Source organism: Loxodonta africana, chromosome 26 (genome assembly GCF_030014295.1).
Source record: "Loxodonta africana isolate mLoxAfr1 chromosome 26, mLoxAfr1.hap2, whole genome shotgun sequence".
Lineage (NCBI taxonomy): Eukaryota > Metazoa > Chordata > Mammalia > Proboscidea > Elephantidae > Loxodonta > Loxodonta africana.
Genome location: NC_087367.1, coordinates 12,919,777 through 12,941,672, shown reverse-complemented (window position 1 = coordinate 12,941,672; position 21,896 = coordinate 12,919,777). Strand labels below are relative to the sequence as shown.

Below are 21,896 nucleotides of genomic sequence, written 5' to 3'. Positions count from 1 at the left end.
AGGAGTGCCTGGCAGGTACCAACTGCCAACCTTCTTAGCAGCTGTAGCATTTAACCACTCTACCACCAGGGTTTCCTCAATGTATAAGAGGTAGCAAGAAAAAAAATGGGTCCCTCAACAAGTGTTGGAGCCCTGGAGGAGCTGTGGTTAAGAGCTCAGCTGCTAACCAAAATGTCGGCAGTTTGAATTTACTAGCCACTCCTTGGAAACCTCATGGGGCAGTTCTACTCTGTCCTATAGTGTTGCTAAGAGTTAGAATAGACTCCACGGTAATGGAATCCATTACCATGGATTCAACTTGGTTCCTCTAAAAGAAAACAAATAAATAAATAATTGATTCCCTCCTTTGTGCCATGTGCTGGGGATTAGAGATGAAGAAAATGCCATCCTCACCTTGGAGTAGTGTGGACTGTAGTAACTAGGGTTTACTCGGACGACACCTCCCTCCTTTCCACGCCCCTTGCACTGCCCACCTCCTGTGGCCCATCCCTGCCTTCCAAGGCTAGCCCATCTCTGTGGAGGCGGCAGCTGATAGTTCCTGTGTTGGCTGTTGTTTATCCATGTATGGCCTCTCTCTGAGATAATTACAAATCTAAAAGAGTCTGTAGGGACAAAAATACCCCAAGTCCCCAACACTGGGTCCACAGTAGTGAAGTAAGAAGAAGCAGTTTATTTTCCATGGGGGCGGGCTTCACCTGATGTCCATTCAGATCCCACTCTCTCTCACTCTGCCCATGCCTGGATGCAAGCCCAGTCTGGGATTTGTCCCTCCCCAGCCAGCTTGGCTAGCCTCTCAGGCTCTGGTGGGCTGGCTGTGTTCATTTATGAGGGACTGAAATGGCAGGAACGTTTCCTGTGACCATCTCTTTTGGCTCCAAGAGCTGAGCTGAGCTTCTGCTGTATTTAATCTAGAAGTATTTTGCTGCTGGTTTACATTTTTTGACATACTCACAGGATCTCAGCACTGAAAGGGGTTGCTGGAGTTCTGGAGCTCACTGAGGGGAGAGAAAGGCTAGTGGCATCAAATTTGGCCATCTTCCTCATCCAGTCCTTCAGACAAGAGGGAATCTTTGCCCTCCTGTAGCTGACATGCTCAGGTTGAAGTCACATCCCTGAGCTTCAAAGTTCCAGAAGGAAAACCTAGCCATGTTTTCCCAAAGTTGGCAATGGCAGGCAAAGTTGGCTTTGCCAGACAGATCACTGATGAAAGAAGCCATCGCATAATCTCTGTTGTGCCCAAACATCCTTGTTGTCATAGCAACATCCTTCGATCCTGACAACACTGACAGCCAGGGAGATGGCTAATAATTTCTTCCCAATAATCGCAGCCTCTGTGTAGGGTGACTTCTGGCCCAGAGTGAATCTTGATGAGTGTCATCTGAGCGATGATCTGTGTGGGAGGTGCTTAGGGGAAGCGTTAGGGTGAGAGACGCTTTGGGAGTTATTGGAGGCGAGTGGGCAAAAATAACTACAGGCACTTGGATCCATGTTGAACCCAGAAGTGAACTGCATGCCAGTGATTCTTTGTTTGAAATGAATCTCCCATTGAACAATGCCTTTCTATTTCCTCTATTTCCTCTGGTGCCACCCTTACAGGACTATGGCAACTGTCCTTAGTAGGTCTCCCTTGGGCATAGTTTGTACCCTGCTACTGGTCAAGCTATACTCCAAATTGTCATTATGTCCCTGTGCTGCTCAGGAATCTTGTGTATCTTACTTTTTCCTATTATATTACCCCTAAAGGTCTGTTGCAATTTTTTTCCATCTTGTTCAACCCAGTCCATCCAAATATAGTCACATTCCTTCCCAGCTTACAACCCTGTTTTTAGTTGGGACACCAAAAATCTCTGCCTACTCTGCTTTCTCATTCTAGCACTTAAACACCTCTGTTTTGCACCCCCTTCTTTTTTTTCCCTTCCAAATCATCCTTCAAGTTCTAGCTAAGGTCCCCTTCTCATTCAACCCCCTCCCCCCCCCCCCCAAAAAAAGCTTTCCCTGACTAAGCCAGCTGAGGGCACTGGGTTATTCCTCTTAACCGTGACCAGTGGCACTCAGTTCTACAGATATATTCTGATTTTTACGGGTTAATGAATGATAGTCTTCTATGCATAAGACTGAACTCCCTGAGGTGAAGAATCACCCATATATGCCTCCTATATCTCTCACAAATCCTTCCTCTCCACCCTTTCACCACCATCCTTTCTCCAAGACTCTCTCCTTTCCCTGATTTATTTTTCTTGATAGTGCTTATCACACTGCTTGACATTACCCAATGTCATTCATCTCCTACATTAAAGGATAAGCTCTGTGAAGGCAGACACTTCACCTGTCTTATTTTTTGTCGTACGCCTAATAGCCACAACAAAGCCTGGGATGTAGTGTGTCCTTAACAAATAATTGTTGAATGGCCGACTGACTGAATGAGTTCCTACTAATTCACCAATTCATACCCAAAATGATAAGGGGAGAATGGGAGGCACTAGTCCTGTCCACCATGCATATGGCTACCATGACTTCTAAAAATGGACTCTACTAGAGCTCTTTCTCCAACTCTACTAGAACTGAACATGGATGAACACTCAAGTATCAGAGTGGCTCAATCGATAGGGACATTGTATATTCCTGTCAGAAAGGCCTATAACTCTAAATTAGTCAATTTACTTTTCCTATGAAATGTAAACACTTACCGCCACAGTTTGCTGTGAGGTTCAAATGCAATAAAGTATGTTAAAAAGTATTAGACAACAAATCAACGTAAAAATGGGAAGCATTATCAACCCAGCTGTCTGTTTGCAGAATTGGAATTAATTTGGATGAGAGTGGAGAGGGAGATTGTGGGTCTCTAATTTTGAAAAAGAAGCCCTAGGGGCACAGTGGATAAGCACTCAGCTACTAACCGAGAGGTCCCCAATTCGAACCCACTAGTTGCTCTGTGGGAGAAAAATGTGGTAATCTGCTTCCATAAAGATTTACAGCCTTGGAAACCCTGTAGGGTAGTTCTACTCTGGCCTATAGAGTTGCTATGAGTCAGTATCAACTTTTTAGCCTTGAAAACAAGCATTAAAAGGTAGGGTTAGGAGCTTTCCACCAGAACATTGTAAGATAATTAACTCTGCTTGTTGGAAGGGCATTTCTGCCTATATGAGGGACTCAGAAGGATGCCTCTGCCCTTTGAGAACCACGAATGATATAGTTCCATCTTTGAACAATAACTGATGAATTCTGTGTGAAACAAGCAGTCAAAGAGGCCTTCAGACCCTTAGGAATATTCGAAGAGGAAAGAGGCATAATCACCACCATCGCCACCATCATAGTCATCACGGTTGTCATATCAGAAACCTTTATTGTACCTCTGCGATGTGCCAGCTTTCCTCGAGAGGTGCAAATGGTTCACGCACTTGTTGTTAACCAAAAGGCTGGAGATTTGAACCCAGCAAGAACTGCTTCAGAAGAAAGACCTGGAATCTACTTCTGAAAAAAGTCAGCCATTGGAAACCCTATGGAGCACAGTTCTACTCTGACACACCGCTTGATTGCAACCAGTTTAACTGAGACAGTCTACCAGAGGTTTTACACACAGTATCTCCTTTAATCCTTGCAGAAGTTTTATAAGGTAGATATTTTCTTTCTTTTTTTTTTTAGCTGAAGAGAGAACTTAGGTACAGAGAAGAAAAGTCCCTTGCATGGGCTTCTTTAGCTAGTAAATGACAGGATCAGGAATTTAACAAGAATTGCTAACATTTATTGAGAATTTTCCAGATGTCAGGCATTCTTCTAAGCATTTCAGTTGTATCAGCTCATTTAATACAATCCTATAATGTAGGTAATGTTATTATTCCTGTTTTGCAGACAGAAAAGCTGAGAGTTAGAGAAGCTAAGCCACTTACTCAAGGTCACACAGCTAACAAGGGGAGGAGCCAAACTTTGAGCCCTGGTGGGTGGCACTGATCCTGTGGGCTTCCTCCCTACTCTGAGCTACCTCCTCGGTCCCTAACTCTGCTCCCTTGCTGTCCCATTTCCGGGAAATGATTCAATTTATGTAATCCAAAAAGTTACTTTCATTCCTCTCACCAAACCAAATGAAAAGAGCCCAGAAAAAAGAGAGAGAGACTTGGGAGAAGAATGGGAGGAAACAGCCTGCGTTGCTGAGAGGAGTCCTGGTAACAGATCTCCTGGAATTGCCCCCAAATGGTGGGAACAGGTGATGTAGTTGTTATTAGCAGCAACCCAAAGAGGCCTGACGGGGTCTTATGTGAGGGAAGATGGTTGTCAGTGGGGGGTGGGAGATGCAGGCCCACCCAGCTGGGTGAAAGGTTTGCCAAGATGGAGTTATGGTTTGTTGAGTAGCAAAGAGCAGCATCCAGCTGCATGCAAATTACTGTGACAGGATGCAAAGGCAAGAGAAGAGTGTGTAAACCTTATTTACAGATCAATAGATAATCTTCCGTGCACAAAAGGTCAGCTCCAGGAAGGCAGAGCAGTAGAGAAAGAAATATTGCCTTCAAATACAATATTGACTTAAAAAAAAAAAAAAAAGAAAACACCCAAATGAATCTTTGATGCATATTCTTCTAGTTAAAGTACCTTTCTTTATTCATGAATTTTTTTTCTTCCTAAACCACTTCAGGTTCCTCAGTGAATTGTGAAGGCAGTGATGAAGAGCTCTGATTTCTAGTTGTCTTAAATTCCGTGCCATCGCATGATTGGTGTGAAATGGAATCAACGCTGAGAACTACAGAAGGATATTTCTGAGTATGTGTGTGTAGCAATTAGGATGCTCAAGTCAAGTCACTCCTAACCCTTGCAATTTCCTGCTTTGGTGGCTGTGGTGATAAACATTTATCCTGACTTATGAAAAAAACAACTCAATCCTACTGGTTCCCTGTGGATCCAGTCATCCATTTTGTGTTTTCTTGGCCTTGAAGCAAGCAGTTCATCATTCTAAAGAATATCTGAAATCGTTGCCATCCACCTATGCCTGGCTGCTGGATCATGAAACTGTTTATGACTGTGGCTCAGAAACCAATAAGCAAGGAAGGACTTGGAAGCTTAACTGGGTTTTGTTTCCACAATATAACCCTCCAGATTAGAGGACCGGCTGTGAATTTAGGTGATCTCTCTTATCATTTTGGAAAATATTTCAGAGAGCCGTGGTCTGAGCCCTGAGCAGATGCAGTGCTGGTAGGAGAATTGCTCTAATTCCCAGGGTCAGGATGTGCTCCCACCCAGGACAAGTGGATAAGTGGGGGAGGGTCCACCCTGGGCAAGGAGATGCCTTAAGAAGGCTTACGATGGGCAAGTCTTAGTCACAACGTCCTGATGGAGAGCTGCATAATGTTTGTGAAAGGATTTTATACGCTGTTGTTGTTAGCTGCCATCAAGTCCACCCCGATTCATGGCGACCCCACGGTTGGTTGTGGATTGGACCTTTGTGATCCATAGGGTTTTCACTGGCTGATCTTCACAAGTAGATCACCAGGCCTTTCTTCCCAGTCTGTCCTAGTCTGGAAGCTCTGCAGAAACCTATTCAGCATCTTAGCAACATGCAAGCCTCCACTGACAGATGGGAGGTAGCTGCAAAGGAGGTGCAGTGGCCGGGAATGAAACCCAGGTCTCATGCACAGAAGATGAGAACCCTACCATTGAACCACCAATGGCTTTTATACACTCTAGAATTAAATACGACCTTGTTTTCTCATAGCAATCAAGAAGAATCCTTTGATAATGACACAATCCCTCCAAACTCCTTACTAATTTCCTTTCCCTAGTTAAAGAGCAGGTTTAAAATGCCATGATACTAATAACCCCCTCTCAGAAGAGAATGTGGCTAGAACCTTTCACCCTCAACCTTGTGTGAACTTGATAGGGGGAACCAGGTGAAACTGAAGACTAATCGACACCTCAAAGGGAGAAAAGAACACCAAGGGTGGCTGGGTGTGATGACAAACATCACAGATTCCAGCCTCTTCTAGACTCAAAGTCATGCTTTGTCTCCTCTGTTCTGGCAAGTCGCCTTCCTCCCATCTAGACCTGTGCTTTCCATGCCCACACCCTCACAAGTTCCTCAGAGGGAGGGTGGAGGGTCCTTATTATTAAAAAGAAATGCTGCTGGCCAAGAGGCAGGGGCCGATAATGGAGTCAATTTCTTGATCCCTTAATTTTAAATGTTACAATGATTCCTCACTCCTGATGCTCCAGCCTCCAATCCAGCATCCTCAGGCATGTCATTATCACGGGCTACAGAGCCTATGTGTGAGCAGGTGGTTTCTTCTGGGGCCTACTCTCTGCAAGGGCAGCTTTGTGTTACCCAAGTGTGATAATATGTGCAGGAGTTGCCTCTGCAGGTTCTGTGGCCCCCACATTCCACTCAGAGACTTTTTAAGATGAAGGAGGGAGGAAATGAGAGATAGAGAGAATGAAAAGGATGGTAGTGGAGAGGAAAAGAGAAAAATGAGAAGGAATGAAGGAAATTGACTGGGTAGTACCAAAAAAAAAAAAAAAAAAAACCAGAAAAAACAAAAACTTGTTGCAACCCTATAGGATAGAGTGGAACTGGCCCATAGGGTTTCCAAGGAGCGGCTGGTAGATATGAACTGCTGACCTTTTACATAGCAGCTGAACTCTTAACCACTGCACCATCAGGGCTTCCACTGGGTAGTAAAAACCCGTTGCCGCTGAGTCAATTCCGACTCACGGCGACCCTACAGGACAGAGTAGAACTGCCTCAGAGGGTTTCTAAGGAGCACCTTGTGGATTCATACTGCCGACCTTTTGGTTAGCAGCCGTAGCTCTTAACCACTATGCCACCAGGGTTTCCAACTGGGTAAGAGGCATTAATAATTTTATATTTGTATTTTTTTTTATAGTTATTTATAGTATGTGTACTAAGAACAATTTGCAAAAAAAAATTTTTTTTAATAGCGTAATCTCATTTAGATTTCACAACAACCCAATACACAGATAAAGAAACTGAAGCTTGGAGAAGGCAACTGGCTACCTAACTAATAGATATCAGTGTCCCACCTAGAATCTTAGTCCTTCTGACTCCATGTATAGTGTTCTTTTTTATACTGCTCCACTCATTGCAAAGGCATGTCTCCAACTCATCTTTTTCAACCCATACTGAACACTCTAGGTAAATTCTGAAAATCTTGGTGGCCACCAGAACTCTCTATTCAATACTTATTGGAATTTTCCTGAGGATGGACTTGTAGACGTTGATGAGTTGGGCAGAAATAATCACTCTATAAATACTTAATACATTTATTAATGCTTTTTAGCACATTGTGGTTTACAGAATATTTTCATATATAAATCTTTGAGGCCCATAGAATTCATGTGCATGTCAGAATTCCAGTGACTGGACACAGGTTTTGCAGCTAGTAAATGGTGAATTTGGGATGAAGCCCTGGATTTCCCGATTCTAAGTCCCGTGCCTTTTCTGTCACTCCACATTTCCTCCAGTTTTACGAGCCTAGCCTGGGGTTAGCTCTGCAGAGAGCATAAGATACCTGTCCTTAAAGAATGAAATTGATTATGGGAGCAAAATTCCTGAGCTTGAAATAAGAAAAGATCATAGCCCTAGCTTCTGAGCAGAGTTGGCTATATATAAGATAAAAAACCAAAAAATAAAAAAATCAAACACGTTGCCATCTAGTCGATTCCAACTCATAGCGACCTTATAGGATAGAGTAGAACTGCCCCTATAGGACAGAGTAGAACTGTCCCATAGGGTTTCCAAGGAGTGGCTGGTGGATTCAAACAGCTGACCTCTTTGGTTAGCAGCAGAGCTCTTAACCATTGTGCCACCAGGGCTGCATACAGAAGATAAACCAAAAAAAAAAAAAAAACAAACCCACTGCCGTCGAGTCAGAAGATCAACGCCCATAGCATCTTCAGTCTCAGGAGCCCTAGCAAACACCTATGCATGCAAGTTCTTAGTGCCCTTCTCATTCACAAGGGGGAAGGACAGTGCAATTACGAGGGATGGCACCGAAGTATGTGTACTTCACCTAGACACGGAGAACCAACCATTACCTGAGTTTCTCACTGGTCTTTTATATCATTCTAGACGTATAAGCACAAGGTCAGCATTACAACTTGCAACTTTCCCAGTTCAGGGGTTTTGTAGTAACCAAGACAAACAACCAGTCCCTGGTGCATGGCTTTCTGTCAAGCACACCCAAGACACAAGACACAAGACACAAAACAAGGTGTTATGGATTGAATTGTGTCTCCTAAAAGATATGTTGAAGTCCTAATCCCTGTACCTGTAATTACAGCTCTGTTTGGAAATAGAGACTTTCTTTTGCTATGTTAATGAGTCTTTCTTTTGTTATGCTAATGAGTAGGGTGGGTCCTAAACCTAATCCCTTCTGAGGGGTGTCTTATAGAAAGGGAGACACACACAGGGGGAAAAGAGATGCCATGTGATGGCAGAGGCAGATGAACCTATAAGCAGCAAAGGAACACCAAGAATTTCTAGCAGCCTCTAGAAGCTAGAAGATAAAGCATAGCCCTGCCAACCTCCTTAATTTGGACTTCTAGATTCCAGAACTGTGAGAAAATAAATTCCTGTTCCTTAGAGCAAAAAAAAAAAGACGTGGAGTTATTTTCTACCTCTTGAATCTGAGCTGGCCTGATGAATTTCTTGGGCTAATAAAATGTTCCCCAAGAGACGGTGTACTATTTCAAGGGTTAGGTCTCAAGAGGCTTGCAAGCTTCAGCTCTTCCTTAGAATCCCACCACTGCCACCAGAACAAGTGTATGCTATCCTGCTGGGAATGAAAACCACTTGGAGGAGAGCTGAGTCATCCCAACTGAGGCCATCCAGGGCACCTAGTGCCTAGTTGACCTACCAACTAACCACAGATGTATGAGCCTAGCTAGGGTCAAGCAAATGTAGCCTAGATCAACTGAACCGTTCATCTGATGGCCCACAGATTACAAATGATAAATGGTTGCTGGTTATGCATCATTACTGCATACCATATAACAGATACACATGCATCATAATCTCTAGTATCTTGATAGAGGAAATAAACTTTAAGAGGTTAAGTCCTTGGCCATGATTAATAGCTAGCAAGAGGTACTGGAAAATATGACTCCAAGAGTCTAAATTTTGAACTGTTATTTCGTGGGGCTCCATTATATAACACAGGGTCCTGTTGAGCTCTTACCAAACCTGAAAGTCATTTGAGTGGAAGAAGCACAGTGATTTTGCTGATGGGAGCAGGCCCAAGGGATGGAGCTCAAACACCAGGAATCTCTCTGCTGACAAAATACCATGTCTGTTATTAACTAAAATTTACAAAATAAAATATTATAATCTATCAAAAAAATGCATATATGCAGAACAAGAGACACAATGTCTTTGAGGTCAAGGTCACAAGCTAAACACTAGCAGACATTTGTCTGCATCTCATTAACACTCAATTAGGACTGAATTCTGCAAGAGGTCCGTGTGGCAGTTCCATTAATGCAAACGACATTCCTTATTATGTCTGTTTTAGCAAATGAAAATTATATTAGTGAAATTATATTAGTGGAATTCACTCATTAAACCAAACTGAAACCTACCACCAAGTATCTCATCACCCCCACTTCTGCCCCCATCATTGATAAAAGGCAATTAATGCCCAGAGTGGTGAGTGGGCATTTTGCTAAAATAGGAATGCACAATTCTATCATAGAGGGCTCCAGAAGACACTAGTTCTTACAGATATCGCAGATTGGGGAGGTTCTGGAAGGCCGCAGGGTCAATGTGCAGCAGATTGTTGGCCTTTTCGATTCTACTGTAAAAGAGGAAAGAACACATAAATGACCTCAACAGTAAGGAGTACTGTAGAACTTTCCACACTATCCAAAGAGTACATCGATAAATCATCCATCCATCCATTGTTTCAACAAATATTGAGCATGTATGCAGCTCCTTTTGCTATACTAAACTCTGCAAATGAAATATCCACCCTGTCCCACTCAACTCTCATCGTCAGAGTCTTCCTGGGGCCTGTCCATCAGATGCAAACAAATCTCTAGCTGGGTCATTTCACCCTGAGCATAGCTGGATCTTTAACCAGGTGGTATGTCCCAGGGTCTAAGGATGCTAAGAAATAGAGATGAGACTAATATGGGGAAATGAACTCTTGTCTGGTCTGGACACAGAGAGAAGAGGAAGAGAAACAATAAAAGAGGATGAAAAGAAGATGGAAGGGAAGAAAAAAGGGTGTGTGGGTAAAAGAAGATGGAAGGAAAAGAGAGCAAACAGGTAAAGGATAATGAAGATTGAAGGACGAACAGTCAGTATCTCTTTGATTTTAGCCACAAAAATCCAGCATTAGCTGGGAATGCGACAGCTGATTCCACTCCTGCTGTAGACTGAGGCTGCTCCCTCTCAGCTCTGGGGAAGTGGTAACTTCTGCCCCATATTGGCCTGTGCTGTGTCCTGATCAACAGCCTGGAGGTGAGCATGTTCACATTTGGATTCCAACAGAGAGAGGCTGCCCTTTGCCCGTTTTCGTGGATCAATGTATGTCTGCAGAAATGCTCCATGTTAATTAGTTCCTCTCCGTTTCATTAGCTTTTATGTTGCAGTAACCTGTGGCTACCCAGATCCAAGTACCAGGTAATTAATCATTTCAAGTGCAGTTGCTGCTGCATAGGGGTGAGAGCACCTCTCCACGCAGGGAGGAGATGAAAGAGCCATCCCATTAGCTCCACTGCCCTTTGAACTGCATTAAGGCATGCCTGCTTCACCCTGCTCAGGGGGCTGGCTGCCCTTTGGTCCATTTCTCTGACATTCCCTGTGGATTCTGAGAGCCCAGTCAGGTCTCTGTCCCCAACTAGGGTAAGGCGAAGTCAAGCAAGAGGAGGAGAAAGGAATGAGCACGAGGGCAATGGGAAGAGGGAGGAAGGCTTCAGTTGCCAAAGCTTAGTGACAAGGAGGAAGAATCAGGGTGGGAGAAGAAAAGGATGGGAGGCAGAGTGAGTGTAAGAAAGGAAGAAGGAGGGGGACTCTCAAAATGGACAGACCGAGGGTCATTTCTGAATGTCCCTATTTTACATATATATATATATCCCCTGTGGATATTTGATAAATGCTAGACACAGAACCTTCATTTTTAAAAAATATACAAAAAAGCACTGATTTAGCAGTCAAGAGATTTACGTTCAAGTCTTTGTCCTGCTGTGAATTTGGCTGGGTGACCTTAGATAAGCCTCACAACTTCTCTGTGCCTTTCATTCTTCATGCATAAAATTAGGAGGTTGGTTCAGATCAGCTTTCCTAAATGTGCTCTGGGGGGACTTTGTAAGATGTCATGATGGTTAAGGTTATGTGTGAACTTGGCTAGGCCAAGTTTGGTGGATATTATCTAACCATCTTCCATCTTGTGATCTGATGTGAGCAGCCAATCAGTTGAAAGCCAATCAGTTCTCCCGGAGGTGTGATCTGCATCCAATATATACGGATGTTCTGGCAAAGCCCTCTCTGGATCCTGCACCTGACTCATCATCCTCTGACCTCTGGTTCTTGGATGTGAGCCAGAAGCCTGCCACCTGACCGGCATATCTTGGGATTTGCCAGCTTTCCCAAAGCCTTGAGCCAGCAGCCTTCTGCCTGACCTGCTGATTTTGGATTTGTCAGTCCCTGCAACCACGTGAGTCAGGAGAAGCCTCCAGCCTGAGCCTGACCCATGGATTTGGGACTTGCCAGCCTCTCCAACTTCGTGAGCCATTTCCTTGAGATAAATCTTTCTATATGTATTTACATATGTATGCTTCACTGGTTCCACTCCAATAGAGAACCCAGCCTGAGACAGATATTAATAAATGCTCCTTGTACATACACAGGCACAGACCACAAAACCTTCCGATGACATTAGTTGAGAAACCCTTAATAAAATATCCTTTCTGGAGATTCCAAGTGTATATAAGCATATTACAGGCTCTGAGAAGTTTTCCTATGGTAAATGATCTTGTCTAACTTTATTTGCCCACTGTTTCCTAATTTTATTTGACCATAGAATCTTTTTCTTTTTTTAAATGCTGAATAATTTCCTGAGTGCCTAGTGATCCACAGAACATTATTTGGAAAGTGCTGGACCAGACAGTCTTAAAGTCTCTTCTGGCCTTGACATTCTATGATTCTATAAATTAATTTAATTATAGACTGCTATGATATAGACGTGGATCTAGTGATATATTGTGTATTAACATGTAAGTAAAACCAGAACATCAATAAGAGATAGTAGATTTGGCTGGAGTAGTAGAAGAACGAAGGATCATTAATGGTGTTCTTACTCTATGGCAGCTGCTCTGTTAAATCTAATTTACAATTATCATCCCTCAGTTTTACCAATGAGAAAACTAAGCTTCAGAACGGTTATGTATCTGGCCAAGGTTTCATAGTGAGCCTATGGCATAGACTACCGTTCAAACTAGGACTAGCCAACTCCAGCTATATCAAGTGGGACTTACTCTGGTCTTTGGCTATGGAATAATTTTGGATGAGAGGATGGGATGGAGGTACTCGCTCATAGTCTTGGGGCAAGGTTCTTGGGTCCACTCAGCAGAAACCCTGAGAGGGTGGTAGTAGGAAGAGGGTCTGTGGTTGGTGTCTGGGTCACCAGGTAGAGACACATGATGGCATCTTTTGGCCAACTGTGACACCTTATAAGGAAGATCTAGGAATTTGAGGACAGAGCAGGCTTGGAGCCTCCCAGAAACACAAGAGAACTTTAAGGCTGCTGCCAAAACCAGTTGTGAACAGATTTCTCATGTTTCTTGCTTACATTTCGTGTAACTTGGGCAGGTTGGCGAACACATCTGCTTCGATCACTTCCAAGACATCATTCTGAGAGATCTCTCTGCAGAGAAAACAAATTTAATTCAAATCAGTTCAGTTACTTTCCATAAACGGATTTAGGGTTCAGCACAGAGCATAGTGCTAGGGACTCATAAGGCACAGGAAATAGTCCTTACCCTCATACAAGTCAGTCATAATGGTAAGAGAAAATGAATATGTTAGGTGCTAAAACTTACAAAACAACAGGAGAAAAAGCCCAAGACAATGGGTAAATTTAGAGATGATTAGTTTACAGATGTAGAAACTGAAGATCGGAGAGGAAAAAGACTTACTCAAAGACATTTAGGGCGTTTACAGGATGAGAACAGACATTAAGTTCCTTAGATCAGCGGTCAGCAAGCTTCTTCTGTCAAGGGCCATGTAGTAATTATTTTGGGTTATGTGGGCTATTTGGTCTCTTTGGTGACTATACAACTCTGCCACTGTAACACAAAAGCAGCCACCGATAATTTATAAACGAGTAAGTGTAGCTGTGTTCCGATATAATTTTATTTGCAAAAACAGGAGGCCAGCTGCGTTTGGCCCATGGGCTGCAGTTTGGCAATTTAGCCCTAGAGCTTGGAGCCAAGTGCTTCCGTCTCCTAATCTGGCACTGGGAGATGAGAACCTTAATTCAGTCTGTTCTAAGTAAATATGGATTTAAACCCCTCCTCCTCTATGTCATTACCCAAGTGGGGCTTATTATTGCAAAGCCTTTGGCGTGAGTGATGGCTTGGTCTAAAATACCCGGGGAAGATCCTTCAGGTCCCAGCATTTTCCTCCTGAGGTACTTTGAGTGCAGTGGAGAATGAAGTCCACTACGCAGAGGCCCAGAGCCTGTGAGGAACGAGGGCGGCTTGATCAGTTAATGTTTATAAAGTGGCTCACAGATGAAACGTGCCATTATTAGGCCTCCTGAGGAAGACAGTCATGCAGTTTTAATGCGGCAGCTGAGAGCGTCTCAGGAAATCTCACAGGCGGCATGCATTCAAATTGGCCAAGGCAGAAATACTTTCTCTGCGGGTCTGGGATCCAGCTGAAGAGCGCTGGAAAAGCTCACGATCAAGGGAAAGGACTGGAATGCAGACAACAGAGAAGGCCTGGGGAGTGATTGCAAGCAACAACTATCTCCATGGGCAGGGACCCTGGTGACATCTGGGGCTTGTCAACTGGGTGATGGCAGGGTCATTTCTCTCAAGCCTCCATGAGATAGGAAACATTTTGTGTGAGAGAAGCCCCTCTTATTCTAGGATAGCATCTTTCATGATTTTTTCTGTAAATTTAAATCTTCACAATTTTCACAGTTGAACGTGGATAACGGTGGTTTGCGTCTGTGTGTTCAGAGAACCCGCTGGCCATCGGCCATTTATTTTACTCTTCCGCCTGTCCTGCTGGTAAAGAGGCTGCTAAGAGATACAGGACTGAGAAGGAGAAGAAGGGCAGCCGTGGAAGAAGAAGGAATTTATTTAAACACTTAAAAGACTTGAGTGGAAGAGTCACATAGATGGAGAATAAGACATCCGAGAAGGGACCAGAAGAGGTGGGGGGGTTAAATGCAAATTAGGCCAGATCCTCCAAAGTTATTTCCCAGGTTCACTAACAGGAGTAGAAATTGGCTACCACCCAAGGTAGTAAAGTCTTAGCTTAATATTGCCCAAAGGGTAGACCTTTCACCTAACCACTACGCCACCACGGTTTCCAAATTCATGTTCTTAGATTTTCCTTATCTGGATTATTATTTTTTTTTTAATTAAAGAGAACCAGAAGTTATTCAAACAAGCCAAGAAACACTTGTAAAATAATTTTCCAGAGTCATCGCCTTTGAGTCGATTCTGATTCATAGCGGCCATGTGAGACAGAGTCGAACTGCTCCATGGGGTTCCCATGGAGCAGCTGGTGGATTTAAACTGGTGACCTTCAGGTTAGCAGCCAAGCTCTTAATCACTATGTCAGCAGGGAGGTAGTTCAGATTTTACTTCTAGGACAGGAAAGGGTGTTGGGGTGTGTGTGTGGAGGAGCCTTTGGCCAGATGAGGGTTGGGGGAAGGTGAACAGTGTAAAGTGGTGGAAAGGCACTTCACTGAGGAATTCAGCCATCTTGTTCCAGTCTAATCTAGCTCTATTTATTTATTTATTAAATCATTTATTGGATGTCTTAGTTATCTAATGCTGCTATAACAGAAATATCACCAAGCGGTGACTTTAACAAACAGGAATTTATTTTCTCACAATTTAGGAAACTAGAAGTCTGAATTCTGGGTGCTGGCTCAAGAGGAAGGTTTCCTCTCTTCGGCTCTGGAGGAAGGTCCTTGTCTTTTTTGAGTTTTTGTTCCTGTGTTATCTTCACCGGGCTTGGCATTTCTCGTCCCCTATCTCTGCTTGTTTGTTTAATCTCTTCATATCTCAAAAGAGATTAGCTCAAGGCACACCCTACACTAATCCTGTCTCATTAACATAACAAAGACAACCCATTCCCAAATGGGATTATAACCACAGGCATAGAAGTGAGGGTTTACAACACATATTTCTGGGGGACACAATTCATTGGGTAACATTGGATGTCTGCCATTTACGAGGTGACTCGACAGCACTGGGTTTGGTTTTTTTTTTTTTTTGGATGCATACATTCCTTCTGACAGCCCTGTTATTGAACTGCGTAGTCTCTCTGCAGAATCAGCTCAGGCACTTTTCTCAACACTGCCCTGCCTCCCAGGCCACACGGAGCACCTGTCTGCATCTCAGATCCTTCATTGTAAATGAGGGGTAAATGAGATAATTTTTCCTGGAGAACTGGGAGTAACAAGCCTTCGCCATCAAGTACAGGAGCTCCATTGTTTAGATTCCTTCAGTGCGTGACCTTGTTGTCCCTGCAAACACACCACTGAATTCCCAGCCAGGAATGTCAGGGGACGGAGGAAAAAAAATTTTTTTCAATTAACAAAAACAAGTATGGGGCTTATTTACTAAATATCAGATATGGGTCTCTGAGGGTTGAAGAGGCCCCAGAGATTCTTGTTCTTCCTGCATTTTAAACTAGTATGGTTGTTGCTAAGGAACATTGAGTGGGGAACGCTGAGGTGCTGGGGGACCGTCCTTCCTGTTATCAAGGCCACATGGATTGCCATGAATTTCTACCCCATTCTTTTCTAGCACCACATAAAATATGCAATAAAGCCTTTTTTTATTTTCACGGCTCAAGCCTAGTCAATGCAGCTGTTCTCAGGAATGAAAGGAAAACCTTTTCTAAGTACTCTCTGAATGGCTGTCAATCTGTACACAGGCCGGAAGCCCCCAAGAGTTGTAACCCAGCCTGGAGGAAGAGGGTGGGAGGCAGTCAGTGATGATAATTTAGAATTTTAAAATTACTTAGCTTATCAGAACTTTGACCCTGTACTGCTGAATGCAACATCCTAAGATCCAGATAACTTGAAACAGGCTTTGCCATATTGTTAATAGCAAGGGACTTACACTTTCAAGTAATTCAAGGGCAATTTTCTTGAGGTGAAAAGGTAAAATCCCAACATCACTGCTGCCAGTGAGTGGTATTGGGCCCAGAAGTGTGACCTTGTTCCTGATCTTGCCACAGAGCCTCCAGGAATGAAGGAAGTTAAGAATCATTACCAGGGGGCACCGGCAGACATTACAACACAGTTCAAGACTCTCTGTTTTCCACTATTTAGAATTTTTCCTCATTAGATTGGTAAAAGGATTAAAGGAGATAATACATTTAAGGCACGTAGTTGAGTGATTGGTGTTTATGAAATGTTCTACAAATATTGGCTGTTACTGTGACCAGGAGGTGGAACAACAGGGACCCTCATATTTTGCTGGTAGGAGTGCGAAATGTACTACCATTTTGGAAAAGTTTAGCAGTTTCTTATAAAATTAAACATATACCTTTCCAGTGATCCAGCAATTTCACTCCTATGTATTTATTCAAGAGAAATGAAAACCTACATTCTCCCAAAACTTGCACAAATGTTTATAGCAGATTAATCTGCAATAGCCAAAACCTGGGAACCCCCGATCGGTAATCAAACTGTGGAATATCTATACAGTAGACTGTCACTCACCAAAGGAATGAAACAAACTGCTGATGCAACATGGTTGAATGTTAAAAACATTATGCTGAATGGAAGAAGCCAGATATGAAAGAATGCACACTGTATGATTCCATTTATAAGGCCCTAAAATAGGAAAAAAACAATGACAGAAATCAGGTTATTGTCGCCTGGGTGCTAGGGAGTTGTTGACTGGGAAGAGGTATGGAAAATTTTCTGGGGTGATAGAAATGTTCTATGTCAGGATTGGGGAGGTGGCAACATGGTTGTATACATTTGCTTAACTAATCAACTTTAAACTTAAAATGGATGCATATAATTTATTGTATATAAAATATACCTCAATAAAGTTGACTGAAAAGTTCATTGCAGCCAAAGGAAGGAAAGCAAACTCCACTATGTGTTTTGAGAACCCTGAATTAAGAGAACTAATGGTCATATTATCTGGCTAAAAGGTGATGTTCAAATTCTAGTTCTGTTCTAGCTATTGTACGTAACTTTCCTTCCCCCTCTACCTGTTTTCTTCCCTTCCTCTACCTGTTTTCACCTGTAAAGTGAATTTCTCTTGCTGTCGAGTAGATTCTGACTCAGCAACCCTATAGCACAGAATAGAACTGCCCCATAGGGTTTCCAAGGAGCAGCTGGTGGACTTGAACTGCCAACATTTTGGTTAGCGGCTATGGCTCTTAATCACTATGCCATCAGAGCTCCATGTAAAGTGAATAGTTGGACTAAATCAGGGTTTCTTAATCCTGGTTACACATCTGGAGGAGCTTTAAAAAATTCCAAAGCCTGGATCCACAACAGAGATTTGGATTTAATTGAGTCTGGAGTGGAGCCCTGGCATTGATTCTTTTCTCCCTTTAATTCTCTAAGTAATGGTGAATCTAACCGGCAGCTGGGGTTGAGAACTCATGGACCGGATAGTCATTAACATCCCTTTCAGTATCTATGATTTCTGTTTTAAAAATTTTACTTCAGGAGCAAGGGTGAATTTTCCCTTGGCTGCTGTGATAGCGGGATGGAGCAGTAAGGTTCTTGGAGCCCATGAGACAATAAAATGAAATCATAGCAACAGAAACCAGGGAATAGAACCTGATGGCAAGAATAAAATAGAGGAGGTACTAGTCAGATTTAGTTTCTCACAAGTAAGAAAAATTAATAAAAAATTGCAACATTTTAAATACTAAATATGTGGAAAAGGAGTGTAGAAATGTTACATAATAACACTTCAGTTTTATTGGTGCTTGCAATTTGACTAAGTATTTTTCTATGCATATTTTCCTTGTACCTGAGTGAGTTAGAGTTAGAACAGCCGTTACTATCTCCAGGGAGGTTCATAGAAGTGAGCTGGTACTATGGATTGAGCTGTGTCCCCCCAAAATAGTTGTTGGAATTCTAACTTCTATTCCTGTGGATACAATGTAATATAATGCAATGTAATTATCTTCCATAATGCAAGCTAATGTAATGTAACCAATTAATCAGCTGAAGTCATACCAGTGTAGGGTGGGTCCTAAACCTTATCCATTTCTGAGTTATAAAAAGAGATTAGACACGGAGGCACGCATACAAGGGGAAGACAAATGCTATCGGACAACAGATTGAAGCAGATGAATCTGTAAACCCAAGATATCCAAGGATTGCCTGCAAAAGAAGCTGAAATAAATGAAGAAGGACATCCTAGAGCCGTGGCCTGAATTCAGACTTTTAACCTCCTCCTGAACTGTGAGAAAAAATAAATTTCTGTTCTTTACAGCCACCCACTTGTAGTATTTCTGTTGCAACAGCACCAGAAAACTAAGATACCTCACTTGACTAAGACAACACACGATTACGGGGCTCACTCAACTGATCTTTGAAGGTAGAATGTGGAAGCTTTACATCCAGAGGATGTACATAATTCTGAAACCATTCTTTGTTTCAAAAGATTCGGTTGAAATGAGAATTTTCTTTGCAATTGGAGCAATTCAAAGTGTGGTGGTGTTCCCTTGGAATCAACAGGTAAGGGTGTGTCTTAGGCTGAGTTCTCTAGAGGAGCAAAACCAGTGAATTGTGTATATATAAATACATATGTATGGGTATCTCTCTCCATATATGTAAATTGATCCACATGTATGTACATATATAAATCCACATGTATGTATATACATAAATCTAACTCTATGTATGTAAATCTATCCACATATACAGAAAGCGAAAAAGAGAGATTTATTTCAAAGAAATGGTTCATGCAGTTGTAGAGGCTGCCAAGTCCCAAATTCCTGGGCCAGTGGTCAGGCTGGAGGCATCTCCTGACTCACATGGTAGCAGAGGCTGGTGAACTCAAAACGGGCAGATCAGACAGCAGGCTGATATGGCTCATGGGGGCTGTGGGAGCTGGCAGTCCCCAGATCTACAGGTCAGGTGGTAGGCTGCTGGCTCACATCCCAAGAACTGGAGGTCAAAAGATGATGAGTTGGATGCAGGACCCAGAGAGGGTGAACTTTGTCAGAACATCCATATATACTGGATGAAGGCCACACCCCCAGGGAAAATCCCCTTTCAACTGATTGGCTGCTAACATCAGCTTACCAGATGGAGGATGATTACATAATATCTGCCGAACCACTGAGAATCATGATCTAGCAAGTTAACACCTAACCTTAACCATCACATGTTGTATGAGAGAGGGCAGCTCTAGGGATGTTGTAGATCATTCGTTGTAGATCCAGTTAGTCTGCGAGGTTAAAACTGTTTTCATAATAACACTATGGTATCATTTTCACTCTCGTTCCATGAGTGTACAGTGAAATTTTCCAGAGGCCACCTGACATGTGATATCACAACAGATTGAATGCAGAGGCAGGTATGAGAATCCATCTGTCTTCTATTAAGCCAGATGTTTAAAGTTTTACAAACATGTAAAGCAATGGCACTCTTCTCACTAATATATTTTGAAAAAATAGTTTTTTTGTATAACACCTGTTATTTATGCTAACATATAAGGATTTATTATTATTTTTAAGTAGATTAATAAATAAGTAAAATCCTTTCCAGATTCTATTTCCAGGATGGCGAATGTTGATAGATATAAAACACATAAACAAAATATTTTTGGTGTCTTTGATGACTTTTACGAATACAAAGAATACTGAGATCAAATGTTTGGGAACCAACTGATGTAGTTATTGATTGCTGCCTTTCCTTGGTGAGGGATCCTAACATTGTGGTAGGCTTGATTAGTCTCCACACAAGAGGCTGGGTTTTAGTGTCCAAACCCAGAACCAAACTCATTGCTGTTGAGTGATTCCGACTCATAGCGTCCCTGTACCAGCAGGGCTCTGAGGGGTGCCCAGAGGGGTTAACACATTGTTGTAGAGTTCATTCCGACTCATAGTGACCTATAGGACGGAGTAGAACTGCCCCATAGTTTCCAAGGCTGTAATCTTCACAGGAGTAGACTGTTACATCTTTTTTCGGTGGAGCAGCTGGACAGTTTGAACCACCGACCTTTTGATTAGCAGTGGAGTGCTTAACCACTGTGCCATGAGGGTTCCTTACCTTCTAGGCCAGTGCTTTTCAAACTTTACTGCACATACGAATCACCTGGGGATCATGTAAAAATGCAGATTCTGATTGGCAAGGCCTTGAGTGGGGCGTAGGATTCTGCAGTTCTTTTTTGTTGTTGAAAATATACACAACAAAACATACACCAATTCAATGAATTCTACCTGTACAGTTTAGTGACACTGACTACATTCTTTAAGTTGTACAACCCTTCTCATCCCCCTTTTCCAAGCTGTTCCTCCTCCATTAACATAAATTCACTGCCCCCTACCCCCAGCTTCTTGTGTAACCTTTTCAGTTGCTGTTGTCAATCAGATCCCAATAGAGATAGTTCTTTAAAAGAACACAATGCTCAAGGCAGACATTCTTAACTAATTAAGCTCAACTATCATTTGGTTTAAAGAAGATTTGAGGGGATATTTCTCATTTAAGATTTACAGTTTAAGGACGATCTCAGGGTAGTAGGTTGAGGGCTCCTCTAACCTCAATGACTCCATGGGGTTCTGCATTTCTAAAGGCTCAGGTGATAGTACTGGTCTCAAGACCACAATTGGAATTCCAAGGTTTTGTTGGGGGATGGTAATAATATCCCTGTGGCACCCCTTGGAACCCTGGTGGTACAGTGGTTAAGAGCTTGACTGCTAACCAAGAGGTTGGCAGTTCTAAACCAGCTGCTCCTTGGAAACACTATGGGGCAGTTCTACTCTCTTCTACAGGGTCGCTCTGAGTTGGAATCACCTGATAGCAACGGGTTTGGTTTTGAGTTTGGGCACCCCTCATAGAGGGCTGAAAAAATTGGTGGAAAATTCGAACTAAATCAGCTTCAGGGGAATGAATACTTGTTTTTAAGACCCTGAATTCCCTCTGGAAAGCCTTCCTTTACTCTCCACCGTTGAAGGGTTCTTGTCCTCTAGGTTCTCACAAGACTGTCTTCATTTCTCAGTAAAGGCAATCACCACATTGTTTTGTCATTGTTTGCTTCCATGCCTAATTCCTCACTCTGAAGACTTAGACCTCCTCAAGGTATCTTACTCATCTTTGTATCTCCAGCATCTAGTGGTACCTGGCATACTGTAGATGCTCAATAAATGTTTAACGAGTGGATGAATAGATGGATAGTAGATTAAGGGAAAAATAAATAAGTGAAGAAAATGATTTCAGGCTCAGAAATGGCGTTTCCAAAATTGCAAAGAGATGAAGTTTGTCTGTTATTCTCCCTCCTCCTTCCCTTTCTGCTCCCCTACCTCCAGTTTCTGCAGCAACATACCCAAGACTAGTAAATAAAAGACATAGGGTAGGGATAGACTTTTGGAGCTCATCTCTGAGTTAGACTCTTATCTCAGGGTTTTTTTTTTTTTTTTTTTTAATACTCATCAGGCAAGGGACACATATGTGCACTTACTCTGCTGTACTAATAATACTTGGAGTCTTTTGGTGACTTTA

At 42.6% G+C, this 21,896-nt stretch overlaps 1 protein-coding gene across 2 annotated transcripts in view; it reads right to left on the bottom strand.

The window, feature by feature from the left end:
* The window catches only part of FSHR (follicle stimulating hormone receptor), a 206,337-nt gene that overhangs the window by 54,435 nt on the left and 130,006 nt on the right, over window positions 1–21,896 (bottom strand). For both annotated transcript variants that reach the window (XM_003417611.4, XM_003417612.4), the window contains exons 3-4: window positions 12,792–12,866; window positions 9,720–9,794 (exon numbers count right to left, since the gene is read on the bottom strand). In XM_003417611.4, the coding sequence (XP_003417659.2) occupies window positions 9,720–9,794; window positions 12,792–12,866 (150 nt within the window). The remainder of the gene's footprint in view (window positions 1–9,719; window positions 9,795–12,791; window positions 12,867–21,896) is intronic.